This window comes from Mastigoproctus giganteus, chromosome 8 (assembly GCF_048544385.1).
Source record: "Mastigoproctus giganteus isolate SK-2022 chromosome 8, ASM4854438v1, whole genome shotgun sequence".
Classification (NCBI taxonomy): Eukaryota; Metazoa; Arthropoda; class Arachnida; order Uropygi; family Thelyphonidae; genus Mastigoproctus; species Mastigoproctus giganteus.
The window spans coordinates 88,038,513-88,062,180 of NC_143582.1; the positions used below are offsets into that span (position 1 = coordinate 88,038,513).

Below are 23,668 nucleotides of genomic sequence, written 5' to 3' on the forward strand. Positions count from 1 at the left end.
ATATGTGTTCGACGTATCCACCCTGACTCTCCACACATTTTCTCATCTGGTGTACCATGTTTGTTTGGATTCTTCTCAGCATATTGGAATTGATAGTAGCACAAGTCGTGGGAATTTTCTCCCTAAAATGATGAAGATCTTGGATTTTTACAGCATACAGTTGTGCCTTCAGGAACCCCTCCCCCTCTCCCAAAATACAACCACTAAGAAGGACTATCTCCACTGTTTCATCCAGTGTTAATGCCATTTTTCACCTATAAATAAAAACATGTTTTTCTAATGGTTCCAGACTTTTCGGACACCCTGTAGACAAGACTGCAGTTATAGTTCAGATGCAGCATGGGTTTCTTAAGGGGAAGTCTTGCCTGGCCAGGTTGATTGGATACTATGATGTAGTCAAATAAACTGGATAAAAAAAAATAATTTTGATATCATATATTTGGATGTCAGGGAAGCTTTTGATACTGTTGCACATGGAAGATTGCTGTACAAATTGGAACAGTATGGCATTAAGGACAAGTTGCTGCTATGGATAAAGGGATGGCCACTGCTCTTCATGGACTTATGTTGTTAGTGGAGTTGCCCAGGGTTTGGTGTTGAGCCCATTGTTGTTTTCTATATTGATATTTATGAAGGTATATCAGAGTTAATAATGACAGTACACTACTGCAACAGGATCTGGAAAAGTTGAGTAGATGGGCTGAGAGGTGGTAACTGAAGTTTAACATTGACAAATGCAAAGTACTGCATATAGGTAACAGTAATCCCAGACTAATGTAACAACTGTGCGGTACTACACTGAGGTTAGTGGAGAATGAAAAAGACCTGGGGGTAATTGTGCAGTTAGATATGTTTTCTGATCAGTGCAGACAGGCTACAAAAATAGCTCATCGGATCTTGTCAATGATATATAGGAATTTTGCTAGCAGGGATAAGGAGGTGATTATCTCTTGTATAAGGCAATGGTCAGACCACACCTTGAGTACTTCCTAAAATGAGACCATCATACAGGTCTGGAGGTCTCATTTTAGGAAGAATATAGAGCTGCTGTAACCAGTACAGAGAAGGTAACGGGATTGGTGAGTGGAACAAAGGGTTGGTCTTACCAAGAAAGGCTTAAGTTCTGCAAATTGCAGTGCCTGGAGACCATTCAACACCTTAAACACCTAAATCAGATCACCTGCAAGGTGAGCTGATTTAGGTGTTTAAGGTGTTGAATGGCTTGAACAAACTCAGTGCTGTTGGTATTCTTCCTCTTGCTCAGGCTATGCACATGAAGGGGCATAAATTCAAATTGAGGTAGAATGGCAGAATAGATGTGTAGAAGTTTGCTTTCAGCCAATGGGTGTTTACTTGTTGGAACGAGCTTCCATCTGTTGTTGTGGAAGTGGATATTTTGAATAAATTCAGGGAAGAGCTAGATAAAGTACTGGAGGGGATGGATAGGTGAAATTTATTTGTTTATTTTTTTGTTTGATGGTATATAAGTTTGCTTTTCTGGTTATTTGCCACTACTAATACTAAGTCTGAGGGCTAAGGTAAAGAAAGCCAACATGAGAACCAATGCCAACTTCAGGGAACTTACTGAACAAACTGATTTGCAGCTACTGCAATTTCTCCCTGTATTCTTGGTAAACAGACAGTACGTGTTATCGGTAGTAGAAGTTGAAATTGATATATTGATTGACACGTAGGCGTGACAGATGATGTAATGATTAGTTTTTTCTCATTATTAAAAGCAGATTGTTGGAGTTCATGAGTGTTTTCGCTATTAAAAAACCTATTACTAATTTCTTTGTATGTTTTTAGGAAAATATAGGTTAGAAAAAAAGGAAAAGGTTTCTTTATTTTTTGTTATAGTTCTTAACCTGACCTTAAATGTTAGGTTAGGAAATAATAGGAAAAGGTTTCCTTACCTAACTTTCCTTATTTTTCCTTATATTTCATATTTCTTAAAGGTTAGTTATATTTCATCCTTATTTTTCCTTATATTTCATATTTCTTAAAGGTTAGGTTAGGAAATAATAGGAAAAAAAAGAAAGAAAGATTCTTTATATATATATATACATATCATAACGTCAGTGAATCACTTAACGCTATGATGTTATTGTCTGTTACACCTATGTGTCAATCAATATATCGTTCTCGACTTTACTGCCAATACCGATAACATGCACCGTCTGTTTACCAAGAATGCAGGGAGCGACTGCAGTAGTGGCAAACCAGCTTGTCTGGTTAGTTTCCCATAGTTTGCAAGTAATATGAGCACTTTTAAAGTTACCAAATTGAAAAATCAACTCCAAATGCAATTTGCAATCCAAAAGAAGTTTTGAAAGACAAATTAATGATTTCCTCAATTAGAAAAAAATAAATAAAAATTCTGAATTGCTAACTTCTGGTGAAAGCCAGACATTTGCAATTCAGAAGTCCTAAACAGACCAAGCAAGCTGATAATTTTAGACATCCTCACTCATGTAGAAAGTCTGTTCATATTCATCTTTTCTGGCTTGAATGAAACTATTTTCTTATTTCTTTTAAATGTTATACCAACATTTGAAAATCCAAACATAGCTCTTTGATACAATGTACCTGTCATCCTTGTATAGAGATTATTACTCCTAGATATACTTAGCAAACTTATAAAGCATTAAACAAAAAAAATAATAAATAAAACATTTCAACTATCCCTTCCAGTACTTTGTCTAGTTCTTTGAATTTATAGAAATAGATAAAGCCTGGTGATATCGGCAAAAGGATATCCTTATGAGGAAAGACTTCGAATATGTGGGTTGCAGAGGTTGGAAACTAGGCACCTTAGAGACGACTCGGTGTTTCAGGCTCTGAGAGGCAATAGTAAAATGAATGAAGATGAAATTTTCACGGTTATAAATGATTCTAGAACTAGTGGCCATAAATTGAAGTTATAGGGAGAGATGTTTAGACTAGATTACAGGAAGTTTTATTTTAGCCAGTGAGTTATAAATTAATGGAATAAATTACCTACAGGGTCGTAGAGGTTTGGGGAAATTCAAAGGTCAGCTGGATAGTTACCTACTGGAGGAGGGAAATGCATAGGTTGTCTATTTCCTTTTCTCTTATTATTATTTATTTATTTCATTTAATTTTATTATTATTATTATAATTTTTTTGTTATAATGAAAATAGCAATAAGAGCTTAATTGACAGTACCTACCTCAATCGATCTGCTTAGTTGCATGGTATTGAAGTGGAAATGAAGTTTAAAATAAGTTAAAATAAATAAATATGGAACTGTTAAAACCTGTAATTAAAATTTGCTCAAGGAAGAAGAAGTGCACTACCTCTTCCCTGGTTGTCATTTATAAAATATTAATATGAGAACAAGGTGACGCAAATAGTCACAACGAGCGACTTTCGTGTAGAACGTCTTTGGTTGGCAGTGATAGGAGAAAAGGAATTATGTACAGTATTTAAAGAATTCCTATGTTCCCATAATGCATTTTGAGACGTGGGAACCTTACATGTGTAAAGTTCCAGACCATTGAAAGGTTGGTTGGCAGTTTTGTGTTTAGAATGTTAAATTTAGAGTTGTGGCAACACCATTCTATGACAAGTGCCTCGTGTTGGAAGATTTTGTAACTAGATATTAATTTAATAATTGCAATGGCTGAATCGATTAGGGGATTGTGGTTGCGAGAGTGTATGTGTTGTGTAAGTTCAGTACTGGCTTGATTAGTTCTGAAGCTATTATTATGGTAATAAGCACATGTATTGGAAGTTTTTGTCGTGTCGTATTTTGTGGTAGCGCTCCCAATGTAGCATGCATTACAACTGGATTGACATTTGATTAAATATATAATGTTGTTGATGTCACTTATTGGATATTCATGTTCTCTTTATATGTATCAAACATGGTCCCTAATTTATTGTACGAAGAAAATATTAACGTTATATTGGCAAACACTTGGAGAAGCTGTCTGGCGAGTCCGCTGTGGTAGGGGAGGACATTGCATGTGTTCTGCTTGGTACTATGATTATGTGGGTTATTGACATTATTTCTTGCAACAGAAATTGTGTGTTGGATTAGATGTGAAGGGTATTTCCTGGCTATTAATTTCTTTATAAGATATTGTAGTTTGGTGGATAAATCGTCCTGGGAAGAACTAAACTTAATGGCATTGTAGATTTGATTGTAGAGAATGGGCATTTTTGCACTGAGTGGGTGATGCAATTGAAAATGCAAAAATACTTTCCTCTGTGTGTGTGTCTTATCTATAGATTTTGGTTCCTAGCCTGGTGCCCATTTTATATATTGTGAGGTTAAGGAAGTTGATTTTATTGTCAGTTTCTATTTCAAGGGTATATTTTATTCTTTTGTGTATTGTATTGAATTCAATAAAAAGATTATCAATGGTAGCTCTGTTTCCTATTAATAATACGTCGTCCGCATACCGCATGTAGAGCTTAATACCGGAAGGGAAAGGTTGGAGTACTTGATTTTCGATCATGGCTAAGTAGATTTCTGATAAGGGAGCTGAAATTCCTAATCCCATAGGAAGACCAAATATTTGGTCTTGAAAACAGAAGTGCCTAGCTTCAAGTAATATCGAGGTGAGTTCTAAAATGTTGTTGATGTTAAGGGAAGTCCGATTAGCTAAAGTGTTGTCTGTCATTAGGAGTTCACGTAAGGATTGTAATGTAAAGGGTAAATGTACATTGGTGTATAAAGAAATGACATTGAAGGAGGCTAGCATGTCTTCCCCAGAAATTATTGCGGTGTTTATATATTTAACATTCTAAACACGAAACTTCCAACCAACCGGTCTGGAACCTTATGTACATAAGGTTCCCACATATCTTGAAATGCATTATGGGAACATAGGAATTCTTTAAATACTGTACATAATTCCTTTTCTCCTATCATTGCCAACCAAAGACGTTTTACACGAAAGTCACTCGTTGCGACTATTGGCTTCACCTTGTTCTTATTTTATAAATGGGATGGGTAGTGCACTTCTTCTTCCTTGAGCAAATTTTAATTACAGGTTTTAACAATTCCGTATTTATTTATTTTAACTTATTTTAAACTTCATTTCCACTTCAATACCATGTAACTAAGCAGATCAATTGAGATGAGTACCATCAATTAAGCTCTTATTGCTATTTTCATTATTAATTCGATTACATAACGTACATTAAGAAGCTCTATAAATCAGCTTAAGTATTTTTTATTTATTTATTTATTTTTTTTTTTTGGTTGGTGTAGTATAAGCCTTAGGCTTCCTTGCACCATATGGCCATTACTAATACTAATACTGATATGTTGAAAAATGTTATGTGCAAATTTACTTTACCAACAGTTTTCAGATCTTCCACTTCCATTTTGTAAATTAATTACCACAGCAGACTAAACCAGGACAATTCCAGGATGATAGTTATAGGTATTTCTACTGCAAAGGTGGCGCCTCTGTAGCCAGGTGGGCAGGAGCAGCAGTGCGTAGCACACGCTTCTTAATCAGACCGGGGTTCCAGCCCGTGACCACCAAATACGGAGGATACGGAAAGGTCAGGGAATGACCACCGCATATCCCCGGAGCAATATGGCCTTAGTTGCTAATGCTCCTAAAAACCAAATAACAAGCAAACAACTGCAAAGTTTGTGAACAGTCTAAAATAAGAGAAGATTCCCTTCTTTTGCTCAGTGAGGAAGTACTTTATGGCTGCAGGTGACTGTATGGTGCATAAGTTCATATTGAAAAATGATGCACTTAGAAATGCTGGGGTAGCACAAGTTTCATCAAGTGGCAGTGCATCATTTTCAAATTTTAAATTTTTTTGTCACAGGTTTCCAGTACTTTTGGTGTCATTAAAGATAAAGAAATAGAAGAAGCAGCAACAGATGTTTTGCAGCATTGTTTCTATCAGTTTCAGTGTGAGAACTTACTTATTAGATGCTATTATAAAAGAAAAAAGAAAATGATATACAGTGACTCTTCGTGAGCCTGAATCTGAAGTGTAAGAAGGATATCTGTACCTCATTAAATCTGACCTTACTTTAGCAATTTCAGTATCCTTGTGAAACTGGAATGTGACTATGGCCGACTAAATAAAGTGTGAGCAGTGCTCTGTAGATACCCATACTGCACATGGATCTGTAGTTGGTAAATTGGTACCTATGTATGGGCTTACCGAAAACCGAAGTTTCAAGGCATGAGCCCACAATGTACCATCACATCTAGAAAAGGAAGATTGTTGTGTTCTTCTGATTCTATGGTAAATTGGATATGGGAGAAAAGAGAATTAAGGAGAATGTAAAATTACTACATTACAATACAATAAATTGCTCTAGATGATTCATAATCCATTTTGTTATACTAAATGTATATTATAAACTATTCTTCATTCTATTCCAGCCTTAAAGGAGAAAAGGATTATATAAGACCATTTCATGTAGATTACAAGTTGGTTCGTGAAATTAAAAGTGAGTACTTAAAACAAATAGAATGTAAACAATGTATTGATTTAATAAAAATTTAAATTCAGAAAACTTGATTTAGCTAAATTCAGAAAACCATTTTAGAGCTTCTTCACTTTGTGTTCTTTTTATGCACCAGTCTTAAGAGCTTTATTGTTACATTTCATGTGTGAAAATGATAGCAATGATGATAGGGGCATAATAACTTGAGAGCTGTAGACAGTAGTAGTAATTGCAAATGGTGCAAGAAAGCAAGCTTATATAGCATCATCCAAAAAAAAATTATAAAAAAAAAAAAAAAAATCCTACACAGTTCATCCATCCAGACCCTCCAAGAATTTGTCTAGTTCTTCCTTGAATCTATTCAACCAATCCACCACTTCAACAACAACAGAAGGAAACTTGTTCCAACAATAAACCACCTGCTGGCTGAAGGCAAACTTACGCACATCTATCCTGCAACCCATCCTTCCTCAACTTGAATTTATGCCTCCTCATGTGTGTAGTCTCAGCAAGAAGAATGCTATTAACATTTAGCTTACTCAATCCATTCAAGGCCTTGAATACTTCATTCAGAACTTCCTGCAGGTGTCTAGTATTGAGGCACTGCAGTTTGCAGAACTGAGGCATTTTTGGGTAAGAGTACCCTTTTGTTCCCTTCACCAGTGTGGTTGTCATTCGCTGCACCCATTCCAGCAGATCTATCCTTCCCAAAGTGAGGCCTCCAGACCTGTATACAGTACTCAAGATGTCACCTAACCATGGCCTCATACAAGGGATTAATTTAATTACCTCCCTATCCCTGGTAGCAAAGTTTCTGTATATCATTGACAAAACCCCTTGAGCTATCCTGGCAGCATGTCTGCACTACTTACAGAATTTCATGTCTCACTGTGCAAATATCTATCCCCAGTTCTTTTTCATTCTCCACTACTCTGGTGTAGTAGCACACAGTTGATAAGTTATGCTGGGGTTACTGCCACCCATATGCAGTACCTTGCATTTGTCAATTTGTCAACTTCAACTGCCATTTCTCAGCCATCGACCCAATTTTCTTAGATTATGTTGTTGTAGCTAATCCTGATGACTGTCATTAAGCACCACGGTATACCTTCATCAGTATTATTGATAAAATATTTAAAACAACAATGGGCTGAGCACTGAACGTTAGTCCATGAAGAGTAGTGCCCATTGATGGCACCTCTGTAGCCAGGTGGGCAGTGCTTCTTGATTAGACCAGGGTTCGAGCCTGTGACCACCAAATACGGAGGATGCAGAAAGGTCAGGGAATGACCACCGCATATCCCCGGAGCAATATGGCCTTAGTTGCTAATGCTCCTAAAAAAAAAAAACCATCGATAACCACTCTGTCTTCTTCCATTTAACCATCCCTTTATCCATTGCAGTAACTTTCCCTTAATTCCACATTGCTCCAGTTTGTTCAGCAGCTTTTTATGTGTAACAGTATCAAAGCCTCCTTGTAATCTAAGTATATGATGTCAAAATTATTTTTTACATCCAGTTCATTGGTCACTGCATCGTCGTAGCCTATTATATTTGGTTAGAGAAGACTGCCCCTCAACTCTTCCCCTCTAAGCCCCTCTGCCCCTCAGAGGGGGCTTAGAGGGGAACAGGTATCCTGTGTGTTATCAGACACTCAGCCTAAAACACTGATGGATCCAATATCTCTCTATTACAGAAGATTTAGGAGAAGTCCGGTTGGCCTGCCTCCCTAAAATCCACTCATGCACACCTTCTCGATGGTAAGCCCTGTTACGTCACTTAGGTGGCAACGAACGTGTAGAGTGGTTCTCTTCAAGACGCCTGGTCAGCGTGAAGAGGAAAAGACCAAACCCTCCAGCAATGAGAGCACAACAATACAAATGGCCCTCAGTCCCCAGCAGCTTTCACTCTCCCTCTTACGGCAGCGAGAGGATCAGAGTGGAAGCAGAGGGTGCTAAGAATCTCTGGGTACGACCAGGCTGCCATGCACGGAAATTGAACTTGGCCTGTTATAACGTACGATCACTCATCGGTGAAGACAGGATATTAGAGCTGGAAAAGGAATTAGAAAATGTGAATTGGAATATCATCGGTTTGGCTGAAACAAGAAGAAGAAATGAATCACTTATAAGTTTATCAAGTGGAAATCTGCTGTACACCAACGGAAACAGTGAAAAGAGTGAAGGTGGAGTTGGGTTTCTGGTCCATAAAGATTTTAAAAACAACATTTTGGAATTCAAAAGTACATCACCAAGGGTGTCAAGACTAATACTCAAGATTTCTAAGAGGTACAAGCTAAAGATTGTAATGATTTATGCACCAACATCGAGCCATGATGATGAAGAGGTTGAAGACATGTACACTGAAATTGAGAGTCTTCTAGATGAGCAGAAAACCCACTACACTATTATTATGGGGGACTTCAATGCTAAGGTTGGAAAAAGGCAAAACAGCGCAGAAAGAGGAACTATAGGAAATTTTGGAATTGGTGAAAGAAATAAAAGAGGTGAAAGACTTGTGGAATTTGCAGAATCTCAAGGAATGTCAGTAATGAACACTTTTTTCAAGAAAAGGGTGAACAGAAAGTGGACATGGAAGAGTCCAAATGGATTAACAACTAATGAAATCGACTTCATTCTCACTAACAGAAGATATATTGTGAATGATGTTACCGTCCTGAATAAGGTAAATGTTGGAAGTGATCACAGAATGGTAAGATGTACACTTGATATAGACATAGGAAAGGAAAAAACTGACTCGAGTAAATAATACAAAGGTCTTTGAAATAACAGAGGAGGAGAAAAAGCAGTATGTACTGGAACTTAAGAACAAGTTTGAGCTTCTGCAGACTGCTCAGGACCAAGATATCGACGAGGAATATTACAATTTTCTCATTGGGCTTTATCATTTTCTGAAAATGATAAAGCCCAAGAAACCTATAGGGAAACAGAAATCCAAAGAAGAAAAAATTAGTCAAGAAACACTTGTCATGATGAACCAAAGACGACAAATGAAGAGCAAGAAAAACACTGCCAGGGAGAAAATTGAGTATACTGAGTTATGCAAAGCCATTAGAAAGAGACTCAGAGAGGACATAAGAAGATTTAACACAAGAAAAGTAGAACAAGCATTAAGGGAAAACAAAGGATTTAAATCAGCAGCCATGAGCAGTAATACAGAAAGACAAATGATACTGAAACTGAAGAATAGCAATGGTGTACTTATAAACAGCAGAGAAGGCATAATTCAAATAGCAGAAGACTACTATAGAGAATTATACAAGGAGCGAGGGAATGATACCAGCAGTGGGGAAGATGGATTGCAAAGTAGCAACACATACGACATACCCGATATTCTTCCTGATGAGGTAGAACATGCATTGAAGAAAATGAAGAATCGGAAAGCCCCGGGGGAAGATGAAGTTACTGTAGAGTTGTTAAAATTGGGAGGAAGAGACATAACACAAAAACTGGCAAGGCTCTTCACAAAGTGAATTAGAAAAGGTGTGATGCCTAAGCAGTGGAATAATGCAATCATAGTTTTGCTGCATAAGAAAGGAGATAAATCAGAAATTGGAAATTATAGACCAATTAGCTTGTTATCCCATATCTACAAGTTGTTCACAAGGGTCATTACTAACAGATTAGAAAGAATACTTGATGAGAATCAACCGAAAGAGCAAGCTGGCTTTAGGACAGGATTCTCAACTATGGATCACCTTCACGTAATATCACAGCTAATGGAGAAAGCAAATGAATATAAAACACCATTATGCCTGGCATTTGTGGATTATGAAAAGGCATTTGACTCCATACAGCATAAGGCAATGTTTCGGGCACTGGAAAGACAAGGCATAGATACTCCATATATTATGATTTTGAAGAAAATATATGAGAGTGCTACATCCTTTATTAGACTAGACAAAGACAGTAGCAAATTTAAAATCGAGAAAGGAGTTCGACAAGGAGACACAATATCTCCGAAGCTGTTTACTGCTGCCCTTGAGGAAGCTTTCAGAAGATTAGACTGGTCGCAGAAAGGAGTCAATGTGAATGGAGAGTACCTAAACCATTTACGATTTGCAGATGACATTGTGGTCATAAGCCACGATCCCAAAGAATTAGAGGAAAATCTTAATCAGTTATACACAGTTAGTAAGGATTTTGGACTAAAGATAAATATGGCTAAAACAAAGGTAATGATGAACAAGTATGCCACGGAAAGGGAAATAATGATTGAAGGAGCAGTAATTGAAAAGGTGGAGTCATATACTTATCTGGGACAAGTTATTAGCTGTAATAATGATAAATGGCTGGAAGTCAAGAGAAGAATAAATTTTGGATGGATAGCATTCAGGAAATATAGTCACATACTGAAGAGCAATATCCCAGTTTGTCTGAAACGTAAAATAATGAATCAATGTATACTCCCCACCATGACTTATGGAAGTGAAACTTGGGCACTCACCAAAAGAATGGAAGAGAAGCTAAGAACTACACAGCGAAGAATGGAACGAATTATATTGGGAATCAGACTGTTAGATAAGAAGAGAAACACATGGATTAGGCAGCAAACTCGAGTAAAGGACATTCTTATCAAAACTAAAGAACTAAAATGGTCTTGGGCAGGACACATAGCTCGAAGACATGATGACAGATGGACTAAGAAAATAACAGAATGGTACCCAAGAGGAGCTAGAAGAAAACCTGGAAGACAAAGGCGGAGATGGATAGATGAAATTCATGAGTTTTTGAGTAGTAAATGGATGGCCAGTGCTCAAAACAGAAGGAACTGGAAAGTTGCTGGAGAGGCCTTCATCCTGCAGTGGATTGAAAATGGCTGATGATGATGATGATGATGATGATGATGATGCCCCTCAACAAATCCATGTTGAGGGGCAGTGATACTGTGATTGTAGCATGCCTGTCCAAGATGGTCCTGCATTATTTCTTTAACCAGTAATTCCATTATTTTTATGTCATTAAGCTTACAGGCATTAACAGATGTTAAGCTAACAGGTCTGTAAATATTCATGTTGCCTTTTGATCTTCCTTTATGAATTGGGGATACATTCGCACATTTCCAGTCCATAGGTACCTCCTCTGAATCCAAGGATGCTCTCATAATTATGGCTAAGAGTTTGCTTACCTCATTTGGTGCCTCCTTTAATATAATTGGATAGATTCCATCTACCCCATGTGCCTTTTTTATGTCCATCTTCAACAATTTCTCCTCCACTTTCCTTTCAGTTATCACAGTCATTTAGCTCCTTGTTAGAGTTTGATAAATTTTTGGCATTCTCTTCACTAAAGAATTCATGTGTGAAAAGTACCTATTCAATTTGTCTGCAACCCAAGCAGGATCATCAGCAGTTAACCCATAGACATCGTGGCCCAATGTAATTCAAACCACTTCCTTCACTGTTAATATAAGCATAGAAGTCTTTGCTGTTTTTCTTTGCATTCTTAGTCTGCCTAACCTCCTTTGTGACTTGATTAAGACTAATTTATATCTACCATAGGCTTCTGGATAACCTGATAATTTATAATCATTTCATGCACTTTTCTTCTTTGTCATGGGTCTCAATAGTTCATCTGACATCCATTTAGGTAACACCTTGAACAGTGTTTTTTCGTTGGTAAGAAAAGCCTAGTAGCTTCTTTGATTACTTCCTTGAATACTGCCCATTTAGAATTTGCTGTCAGTAACATCATCAGTTGGTCCCACTGCATAGTATTTAAAAACTGACTGAGATCCCTGTAGTCAACCTTGTGAAAGTAAATGCTGTCCCTTTGCCCTTGGCAGATATGTCTTTAATTAAATTCCAGCAGCTCTACATCCTTTTTAAAATGAGGCCTCCAGACCTGTATGCAGTTCTCAAGATGTGCCCTGACCATTGCCTTGTACAATGGGATAATCACTTCCTTCTCCTTGCTAGCAAAATTCCTGTATATCATTGACAAAATGATATGAGCTGTCCTGGCAGCTTGTTTGCATTGCTCAGAGAACTTGATATTCTGACTGCACAATTACCCTGATTGTAGTACTGGACAATTGGTACATTACTCAGGGGTTATGGCTATCTATATGCGGTACTTTGCATTTGTCAATGTTAAAACTTCAATTGCTATTTCTTAACACGATGCTATATTGAAATATAACATCATGTTTGCTCAGAGTTTTAATCTATACATATATAAAAGTAATTTGTTGATACTTCAATGAAATCTTCAAAACATATACATTTATTTATTTATTTTTTTTATGAAAACCCCAAACAGGAGAGGTATTAGAACCTATAGTACTTAGTACCGTGCTTGGGTTGGGGGTTGAGAAGATGAAAGAAGATATTTGGTGACATTAGACTTGAACTTCTGTAAACTGTAATTTTCGGGAAATACGTACGAAGGAAGATTGTTCCAGAAAACGGCAGTTGAATGAATAAACGAGGAAGATGAAAAGTTGGTTCTGTGAGTTTGAAGTTGGACAATAAATGGATGATGGCTGGTGGCGGCACGTGTTCAGACTGTTTTGAAAGAGATAGCAGGAATTGTAGAAGCCAATTCAGAGGAACAGTGCCCAGGGAAGTATCTGTAGAAAAGGCATGCAGCAGAAACAGTACATCTATGAGACAGCGAGTGGAGAGACTCTGTTAGAGAGGAGTCATTAATTAACCTAACTGCCCTCTTCTGAATGGAAACTAAAGCCTGAGAGAGAGATGAGATTTTGGGGGCACTGCCACAGATGTGGGAACAATATTCCATGGTAGGGCGGATTTGCGATTTGTACAGAATTAACAGCTGTTTGGAAGAAAAGTAACACTGAGTGCGAAAGAGAAAACCAAGTTTTTTAGATGCAGAAGAATCAATATTTTTAATGTTCTTGTGCCAAGATAGATTAGAAGTCAGAGTAATCCCCAAAAGAGATATATCATTTTGCCCAGAAATCGGAGTGTCACCAAAGATAAGCATAGGAGCAGAAGAATCCTTTTTACAAGATATAAGACAAGACTGAGTTTTAGAAGGATTGAAATCAACTAAGTTGTTTTTGTCCCATTGGAGAATTATCCGGAGATCGACATTTAATTAATTGGCAGCGGATATTCGAGAAGTTGAAACTGATTGAGCAGGGCGAGGTTTCTCAAATGGAAAGTGGAATGCAACATGCTGTCATCGGCAAAACTATGGATAGGATTTCCAGTCAATGGAAGAAGGTTATTAATATACAAGAGGAAAAGAGTGGGGGAAGAACTGAACCTTGAAAGACACCAGCATTAGTGGAAAAGTAAGAAGACAGAGATCCATCTACCATCACCCTCAGTGAGCGATCAGAGAGAAAACTGGATAACCAGTTGCAAAAAACAGTTGGCAAACCATAAGATGGAAGCTTGTTTAGAAGACCTTTATGCCAAACACGATCAAAAGCCTTGGAGATGTCAAGAGCAACTGCTTGTGTTTCCCCATACTTTTCCATTGAAATTGTGCATAAATGGGTAACATAAGCCGGAATATCACCAGTGGATTGACACTGACGGAATTCATACTGACGATCATTGATCAGACGGAAGGTTTCTAGGTAGTTTAAGAGTTTGTGGTTAATTGATTTCTCCATTACTTTGGAAAGAGTAGAAGTAATTGCAATGGGACGATAATTTGATGGGAGGGATTTGTCATTCTTTTTAGGAACTGGCTGGATATGAGCAAATTTCCAAGCAGAAGGAAAAACGCCTTTGGAATAAGAAAGTGAAAAAAGGCGGCAAAGAACAGGTATAAGTTCAGGAGCACAGGTTTTGAGAACAAGTGGAGAAATACAATCAGGACCTAAAGCTTTCTTTGCATCAAGATTTGTCAAAATCCTTCTGACATCCTTTTGATGGAAGACCGCAGGAAGCATTTAATGGAGCGTGTTGGGAATGGTGGGAGGTGTTTTATCAAGATCGTTGATACAGGAGTTGGAAGAAAAATGGGATGCTAGCAGGTCAGCTTTATCCTTGGCTGAAGTGACAACAGATCCATCTGGTTTTGACAGAGGTGGGAGCATAGAAGGGCAAAAGTTGCGGCCAATAGCTTTGGCAAGAGACCAGAATGTTCAGCTACCATTAGGGCAAGAAGCAAGTTTTCTACACTTAGCCTGTTCAAAATCTAGTTTGGACTGATTAATAACTGTTTTACAATTGTTGCGAGCTTTGGTGTAGGCAGAAAATGTATCTGAAGATTTGGAAACAAGCCGATTATGATATGCAACATTCTTCTCTTGAACAGCCTTAGCACATTTATTGGAAAACCAAGGTTTAGATAAAGGACGAGATTTTAAAGTGGATTGTGGAATAAAGGATTCCTTTCCTATAAGAATAATTTCATTGACACGATTTGAGCAAATGTTGACATCAGAAGTTTGGAAACAGTAATTTGACCAAGGAAAAGAAGAAAAGAAATCTTGCAGGTCATCCCATTTTGCATTCTTGTAATGCCAAACAATACCAGGTTGGAAATAGCCATGAGATAAAGGCTCCATTGGAGAAGAGACAATCACCAAGTTGTGATCTGAGATTCCTGAAGGAACACTCACTTCAACCGTGTACTTAGAAGGGTTGTTTGTGAGAAAAAGATCAAGTGTGTTGTCTGCATGGTTAGGATTGTCCAGTATTCTTGTAGGTAAATGAACAATCTGTGCAAGGTCATTAGTAATTGCAAAAGCCTCAGCATCTCGAACAGCTGGGTGTGACTAGAAAATGGAAGCCAGCTGGAGTTGTGAACATTAAAATCACCAAGGAAAATGACCTCACTGTTAGGAATGTTGGACTGGAGAAAGTCAAGTTGCAAAGAGAGGAAGTCAAAGAGCTCCAAGTGATTAGTGGAGTTGAGAGAACGGTACAGACAACAGATGAATTTAACACGGTGAGGTAGAGAGATTTTAAGCCAGAGAAGATTGAAATGAGGAGATTCCAAATTACCAAGTCTCTGACAGGGAATATCGGAACAGACATATGCATAAAATACCACCTTTGAGGCGAAAGGAATCATACAGCGAATAATTTGGGCAACTGAGATGAGCAGTGGTTGAATCAACTGATAACTGAGATTCTGTCAGAAAAACTACGTGGGGTTTGGCAGACTGCAAGTGGAAATGGACATCATTGAGATTAGAATTGAGACACGTATATTTGTGAAATGAACTAGGAAGTGTTTGGGAGGTTTAGATCTTTTCGCAGATAAGCTTACTCTATTAGTTTGACAATTTATGGTGTATTCGATAGTAAGAAAAAGTGGGTGAGACATGCTGTATGAAGTAATGAAATTTTTAGATATGGCGTACACATGGTAAGAATATACCCAGATCCTTGACATAACGTGGCCTCAACAATGCCTACCGCATCCACACTACTCGGACTCTCTCCAGTCACTATCTGGCAGAATAGAGGTAGCAAGATTATACACTAGCTGATGCGGAAGCCTCCTAAAGAGTTACCAATAGGTTGTCTGGTGTACTAAGTAGCGGCTGGCCTGCGAACACCGTTTTAGAGCTGTACCCTCGAAATGTACATGCATAATCCTAAAAGAATTAAAATGACTGGGCATAACTGGTTTGCCCTTTGATGGTTTAATTAACAATTCCATTGGTTTGTCACTTAAAGGAGAATGACCCTTCATTTAATTTATCGATAAAGAAAAATGTTTACGTTGTTAACATTCTTCGTTATAATTTTCTTCTGCAAGCATACACTTGTTCGATTCTGCCTGCCACTGATCAAAACATTTTCAGAAGTCTTTTATGAGTGCTTTTAGGTAGTGTGTTGTATTTGATTGCATTTCTTGAATTGATTCAGATTTCTCATGTCCAGTTTAATTTTGGGAGTAGCCAAAAGTCACATGGTGCTAAATGAACCAAATAAATTATGCGCAGCAAGACAAGAATAAGGTTCATATATTCAAATTTCATCATTTTCAGTACACATGACCAATGAGAAAAACAATAGTACACTCAGTGCAGCTTTCTGCTAGACTGGTACTTAATTTGGCTACTGCTATGCATTCAATATAGCTGCCAACCCTTTGGATCTATTATGGAGTATCTGTATTTTTGACTCCATTTGATCCCTTCTCCAGCTCTCTGTCATTTTTCTGTCTTATTTTTTATTTATTTTTTTTCAAAATATAGTAAAACTACATTAAGATTAAAATTTAAAAAAAAAAAAAAAAAATGTGATTTTTTTCCCTTAAATTTCATTACGGAATGACTGTAATAAACACCTGAGAATGCTTCACAGTAGTTCAATTACTCATTAAAAAAAAAAAATCCTTGAACAGTATCTCTTGGTATAAAAATCTCAGTAGCTTCTATGATTACTTTCCTTAATGTTCCCATTTAGAATGTGCAGTTGATATCATCATCAGTTCATCCCACTGAAAATAATTTAGAAACTGTTTGAGGCTACTGTAGTCACCTTTATGAAAGAAATATCCCTTCCCTTTACCCTTGAGTGGTTATATCTTTAAGTAGGAAAGACAGTAAAGAAAAGTAGAGGAAAGAAAAGTTTCTTTTAGTAAAGAAAAGTAGAGGAAAGCCAGTTGTAGAATAGATGTGCAAAAGTTTGCCTTTTGCCAGCGGGTAGTTGATTGCTGGAAGAGGCTTCCATCTGTTGTTGAGGAAGTTGATAGCTTAAATAAATTTAAGGCTGAACTAGACAAACATTTGGAGTGACTGGATGGGTGAAATGGAAAGTTTTTTTTTTTTTTTTTTTTTTTTGACTGATGCTCTATAAGCTTGCTTTCTTGCATCATATGCCTCAACTAATGCTAAGTAGATACCAAATCAATATTACAATCACTGGCATCTAGTAGTTCCTTTATCTGGAGATTCTTATTGCACAAAGGATCACTGCTGATAATCATGAAGAGTTTCTCTTGTTGGTTCTTTAACATATTAGTTAAGAAAGCAGTCATTCAGTTCATCCAGAAGAGCTCCAATACTGTGTACATGTGGATACTCACTTATCCACATGTTTCAGTTAATATCTGGAAAGATAAAATTCCCCATTATAGAACATTCTGATTTGCTGGTCCACTCTGTGTGTGTGTAACTGTTCATTACTATTCCTTGGAGTCGTTTGGCCTCTAGCATAGTCCTGCTCTCAATTTTGTTTTTTAAGTACCACACTGACTGAACATTGTATTGGCCACCTGCATCAACTGGGTGTGCTGCCTTAGATTCTAAGTAATTCTTAACCAAGAGCTTACTTTCCCCTCTGCCATCCTTTCTGTATACATTGTACTTGCTATATTCCAGTTCTGCAATGCTTATATCTGAGTGGCACCATGTTTCTCATATCCCTACAATGTCCACATGTGATGATTTCCCTGGTGCAGTATAACCACAGTTGTTTTTGCTCCAGTAAAATCAAATCAAATCAAAATCTGATGATTTCACCAGTACTTAAAATTCTTTAAAGTTGTTTACCATTGGTGTTCATTCAAGTATATATATGCCTGCTTTTGCTCTTGGTGACCCTAACACATTCCATGTATGTACTTGTCCCATGAGGACCCCCAGTAAGTCAGTAGGTGTAATCCCCAACATTTTGCTTTTTTGGGCTGTTATTAGTTAGAATGCTGCATGTCCCAGTAGAATCAGTGCAACATGTTTTTCTAAGATTGGCTATAAGCATGTTTTCTCTGCTTGTGGCCACTCTTAATCTATTAGTCTGTGTATACTCCCAAGTTAGCAACATTGCCTCAATAGCATTTAAGGGTATCCCATCTCTGTAAAAATGGTTTCTTCTGTTAACAAGCACAGACCATGCTCAGAAAAATTCATCTTCATGAGCTTTATATATCCAGGGCTGAACTGATTGACAAGATTGTCATTGTGTTCTCCTATCATGTCTCATGAGAATTGCCGACACTTTCAAATTTAATCCTAACTTTTGACTTTTTCTCAACATTGCTCTAAGGTTTTACTTGCTAAGTAAATCCTCAGATCTATTTTTAATATCAGAGTAACAATGCCTAGAACAAATCACCTTTGGTGCCCTTAAAAGATATTAGCTGATCTCCAACATAACTTTTGTCTCTGGATGTAATTAAAGATTTCATTTCAAAGAAAATCAGTTGCATATTTTCATCTTCTAACTTGTGTTGCTAATTAATTGGCTAGAAATAAAAACCATACATTGAACTACCCTGTCATTAAATTAGTAAAGACTGCTTTCCTTATCAATCACAATTACAAAAGATGTATATCTAGAAATACAAGAAAAATATGAGAGACAAGTGTAGAAATAATACAGCATGAATGTCAAAATAAGTTCACAGGTAAAACTTTACCAACTTCAAATATTTAATACACTGATATCAGAAGCTGTATGACTTAAAAATAAATTTGGTAAATAGCACACTTAGTTTGGTAGCTAGCTGACTTTCAGTTGTGAATTTCTAAGTCCAAAGCATTTCTTTACAGCACTCTAAATTCTGCTTGCTCCAAACAGGATTTGTAGATAGCAAATTGCCCAGCTGAGCTATTGGAAGTGTTAAGTTAAATATTATTTAACTTTAATTTAAAATTAATCGTTTTTGGAGAAAAATTCATCATCCAATAATCCTATTCAGAGAATAAATTTTAAATTAAATTGAAACAGTTTTTTTTGGCAAAAAAAAAAAAAGAAAAAGTTTTTGGTTCTTCTCAATATCACAGAAGGTAAAGAAAAAATATATATACAAATCTTCTATCTGGCATTGTGGAAATGGATAGTTTGAATAAACTTAAGGAAGAACTAGAAAATTATTAGAGGATATGGATAGGTGATGTGGGAAGTTATTTTGTTTTTTTTTGCTGATGTTCTATAAGCTTGTTTTCTTGTATCACTTGCCAGTACTAATATTTCAATTCTGTAAATTCAATGTGACTCTACCACAATTATAGGAAAGAACTGATGTACTGTGGTCCTTGGGGAATTAAATGCACCTCATGGCAACATGAAATATAGCAAGTTATCAGAAGTCATTCTTGACACTAATAATTCCTCATAGCAGTAATAAGCTTCAGAGAATATTCAAAGTTTTGTTAGCAAAAACTGACCGTCAGTGCCATTGTTAGAAACCAAATTTTGGCGTAGCATTTCTGAAGAGGTGCAAAGTCTGCTATGGTATCTTTTCTTGAAGCTTGAAACAAATTTCCGAGTTACCCTGAGAGAGAGAGAGAGAGAGAGAGAGAGAGAGAGAGAGAGAGAGAGAGAGAGAGAGAGAGCAAGAGCCAGAAGTAGAAAGGAATCACCAAGAAAGAGAAGAATGATGATATCTGGCTGAGGACCCTGAGTGTGCCAAGCTCATTCTCACCAAATATGAGCCCCTGGTTGATGATTAAATGATAATCCAAACAGAAATCCACAGGCAGAAAACTGTCTGTGGATTTCTACTTGAATTATTGAGAGTTTTATTTTAATATAAAATAAAAAGTAAAATTTAATTTTTTGGGGTTGGGGGGGAAGAGTTCTGCTTTTTTTTTGCCATTAACTTCCTGTTTTCTTCATGGCTACAAATCTCCAAGTTTTCAAAATTCAAAAGTTGGTAGCTATCGCTCAAGTATTATAAGATCGTTGACTGAACATTTTTGATCAAACCTCATGTTGTGTAACTCTAGTCCATAATAAGGATTACTGTTATTCAGATTACTAATTTTTAAAATATGATTTTTTTTTTTTTTTTTTTTTTTTTTGACACCTATTAAACTTTCAAAACAAATACCTAAAAAATGTATAACAAAGTGTTTGGAAATGTATTTTATATGATTTTTCCTCTCCGAGATATCTTTAGTTTTTAGTTGTGTTGTTACATTGTCAAGTTTTGTAATACTCTGTTGGCTCTCATTAAAACCAAGGGTATAAAGCTTCCATTTTTTAACAATTTTTTCCCAAAAGTAATAAAATCTAATTGCAACTTAATTGACACAACAGAACCCATTATTTTAATTATAGTGAAAATAATTGTCTGTATTAGCAATCTAATAGCTCAAATGAATAAAATTAATAAGAAATTTTGTTATGAATGCATTAAATTTATTTTATGTAGAATTACAACAGTCAGGCTATAAAACACGGGATCTGTTTGTCAGGTGCAATAAGGACTTTATACAGGTGAGATACTGAAATAGATATTTTTTGTATTGATGTGCATGTTTTTGTAAAATTAAACAAAACATTAATATTTTCAGATGGCATCATGGGATGTGCAAGAGATGTTTTGAAGTAGTAATTTGAAAGAGGCAGAGTGTAAAATTTAATTATTTACTGGTTTTCTGATGGGAATGGCGACAGCAGAAAGTGAAAGTACAGGTAGATCCCGACTTTACAAATTAATTTGTTCCTAGTACGTGCTCTTGTAAAGCGAAAACTCGTAAAGTGGGAATTTATTTCCCATATACATAATGTTAAAAATAGGGATTACATTCTCAACAATGAAATTAGTTAATTACTTTGTTTAAACAATGATTAATTTATCCAAAGAAATGAAAACGTAACATGTAAAATCAAGCAAATTATAATAATAAAGCAATTATTTATGACTTACAAATGTTAAAGAATGTTTATTCTTCATCATCATCGACTAAATGCACACTCATTAATCACTCATTATTGGCTCGGCACTCATTGGTTTGTTGCACAAGGAGTCTTCAGAAATGCTTTAAGAGGCGTTTGTTTCCAAGATAATCTTCTCTTTTCTTTATAAATTTTAGTAGCATTCATAATAATTTTTTAACAGAACACACAAATTGCAACTAACATGATTTGCACAGAGTAACAAGTTTATAAAGTTAAAAAAAAAAGGAATGAAGAGAGGATTCTGAAAATTTATTTGTTTTTTATATGATTGAAGATTTCAGTAAAGGGGAAACACATTTCACCATAATAACTTAAAAAAAACCACACAATTCCAGCTGTTGGTATTTTTTCAAATGCAATAACATGGAGTTTACTACCCGTTTATAATTGCTTGCACTAACAGAAAAGGCGCCTCCGTAGCCAGGTGGGAAGGAGCAGCAGTGCGTAGCACACGCTTCTTGATTAGACCGGGGTTCGAGCCCGTCACCACCAAATACGGAGGATGCGGAAAGGTCAGGGAATGACCACCGCATATCCTGGAGCAATATGGCCTTAGTTGCTAATGCTCCTAAAAACCAAATAACAAACTAACAAACAATAACTAACAGAAAAGCGCAATAAACCGAAAAGTGCAATTTTTTTTTTTTTAATTATTATTGTTTTATGGTAATGACCTCCAGAAATGTGTTTTAGAAAAATATCACAAAGGCATTCAAAATTGATTCTTATAATGGAACATACAATAACGATGAAAGTGTAGTGCATTTTAATGATTTGAATTAGTAACTACTTTAATATAATTTACACTATAAAAATGACCTTTCAGAGAGTTATATAGCGAAAATTTCAACTTCCAAGGTCATGGAATGAATTACCAAAAAACAATGTGTTATTGGGTTTACATTACAATATTTTCATCATATGATGGTGTCTCTGGAACAGATTAATATCGCAAAATGGGGGTACACTGTATTGTATAGCTATGAGCGTGGTTTGAAATGCGGTATCTATGAATGTTTAACATTCATTTTTTTGCAATTAATGTTCATATTTTCAATTTTGTTGATACTTGAAAAAAAAAAAAAAAAAAACTCGTAAAGTGGGAACTGCCTGTAGTTAGTAAATGTCTCACCAGTGACATTTTTTGCTGAACAAAAAGTAGTTTTATGATCTGAACATTGAAGTGTTAAGTCCAAAATGCCTTTAAATTAATTGTCTTGAAACTTCTGGAAGCAGAAGTAGTACAAACAGTTTTCAGCTAGGTGAAGATTATTGTGATGGAATGTGATTAATATTTATTTATTTATAACAAATGAAAAAAAAAGTACTATCAAAATGATTTGGATAGTATAAGAAAATCATAGCATAAGTAACAACCAACACTAGTTTTTCTCTGATGTCAATATTTTGTTGTCAGTTATTGTTTTTTTTTTTTTTTTAATGAAAATCCCAAACATGAAAGGTATTAGAACCCATAGTACTTAGGACCATGCATAGGTTGAAGGTTGAGAAGTAAGAAGATACTTGTTGATGTTAGAATTTCTATAGATTGTAATTTTCGAGAAATACATATGAAGGAAGGTTGCTCCAGAAAACTGGAGTTGAAGGGATAAATGACAAAAAAGAAACGTTGGTTCTGGGATTTTGAAGCTGGACAGTAAAGGGATGCTGACTGGTTTTGCCACATGTTTGGGCTGCTTTGGCAGAGAGAAGGAGAATTATAAATAACAATTCAGAACAACAGTGTCCATGGAAGTATCTATACAAAAGGCATGCAGCAGAAAGAGAATGTATACAAGACAGAAATTGGAGGGACTTTTTAAGAAATTGGCCATTAATTAATCTGACTGCTCTCTTTTATAGAGTCTAGAAGCCTGAGGGAGGTTTTGGGTGCACCACCTGAGATGTGGAATGATATTCTATTTCATCGTGGGGCAGAGTTGAGATTTTTACTGATCAAGAAATTGTTTAGAAGGAAATCCAGTTTTTTAGATGTGGAGGAGGCAATATTTGTGATGTGCTTATGCCAAAGAGATTAGAATTTCGGGTAATCTCTAATAGAGTTACGTGATGTAGTCTAGAGGAGATCGGAGTGTCATTAAAGATAAGTAAATAACCAGAAGAGTGGACGACTCCCTTTTTTTAGAGATAAGACTGCATTTTAGGCAGAATGAAATAAACTGTGTTATCTTTGCACCATTGGAGAATTACCTACAGGAATGGGGTGAATATTTAGTTGAAGCTGTTTTATGTAGGACAAGGTTTCTCAAACTGGAAAGTAGAATGCAACATGCGATCATCTGCAATACTATGGAGAGGATTTCTATTAATATGGAAGAGGAAAAGAGCTGGAGAAAGAACTGAACCTTGGGTAACACTAGCATTAGTGGAAAAGTTAGAGGACAGAGCCATCTACCATCATCACCTGCAGTTAACGATCAGAGAGAAAACTGGATACCCAACTGCAAAAAGTATTTGGCAATCTATAAGATGGAAGCTTTTTTAGAAGACCTTTATGCTAAACATGATGAAAAGCCTTAGAAATGTCAAGAGCAGCTGCTTGAGTTTCACCAGACTTTTCCTTTAAATTTGTCCATAGATGGGTAATGTAAGCCAGT

The 23,668-nt window shown here is 36.3% G+C and overlaps 1 protein-coding gene across 3 annotated transcripts in view; it reads left to right on the plus strand.

The window, feature by feature from the left end:
* The window catches only part of LOC150081701 (uncharacterized), a 127,379-nt gene that overhangs the window by 45,109 nt on the left and 58,602 nt on the right, over positions 1 to 23,668 (plus strand). For 2 of the 3 annotated variants that reach the window (XM_090379564.1, XM_090379563.1), the window contains exons 3-4: positions 6,393 to 6,460; positions 20,521 to 20,585. In XM_090379564.1, coding sequence (XP_090235690.1) covers positions 6,393 to 6,460; positions 20,521 to 20,585 — 133 coding nt within the window. Of the gene's footprint in view, positions 1 to 6,392; positions 6,461 to 20,520; positions 20,586 to 20,662; positions 20,716 to 23,668 lie in introns of those variants that run through there. The other variant, XM_090379565.1, reaches the window with a different exon arrangement.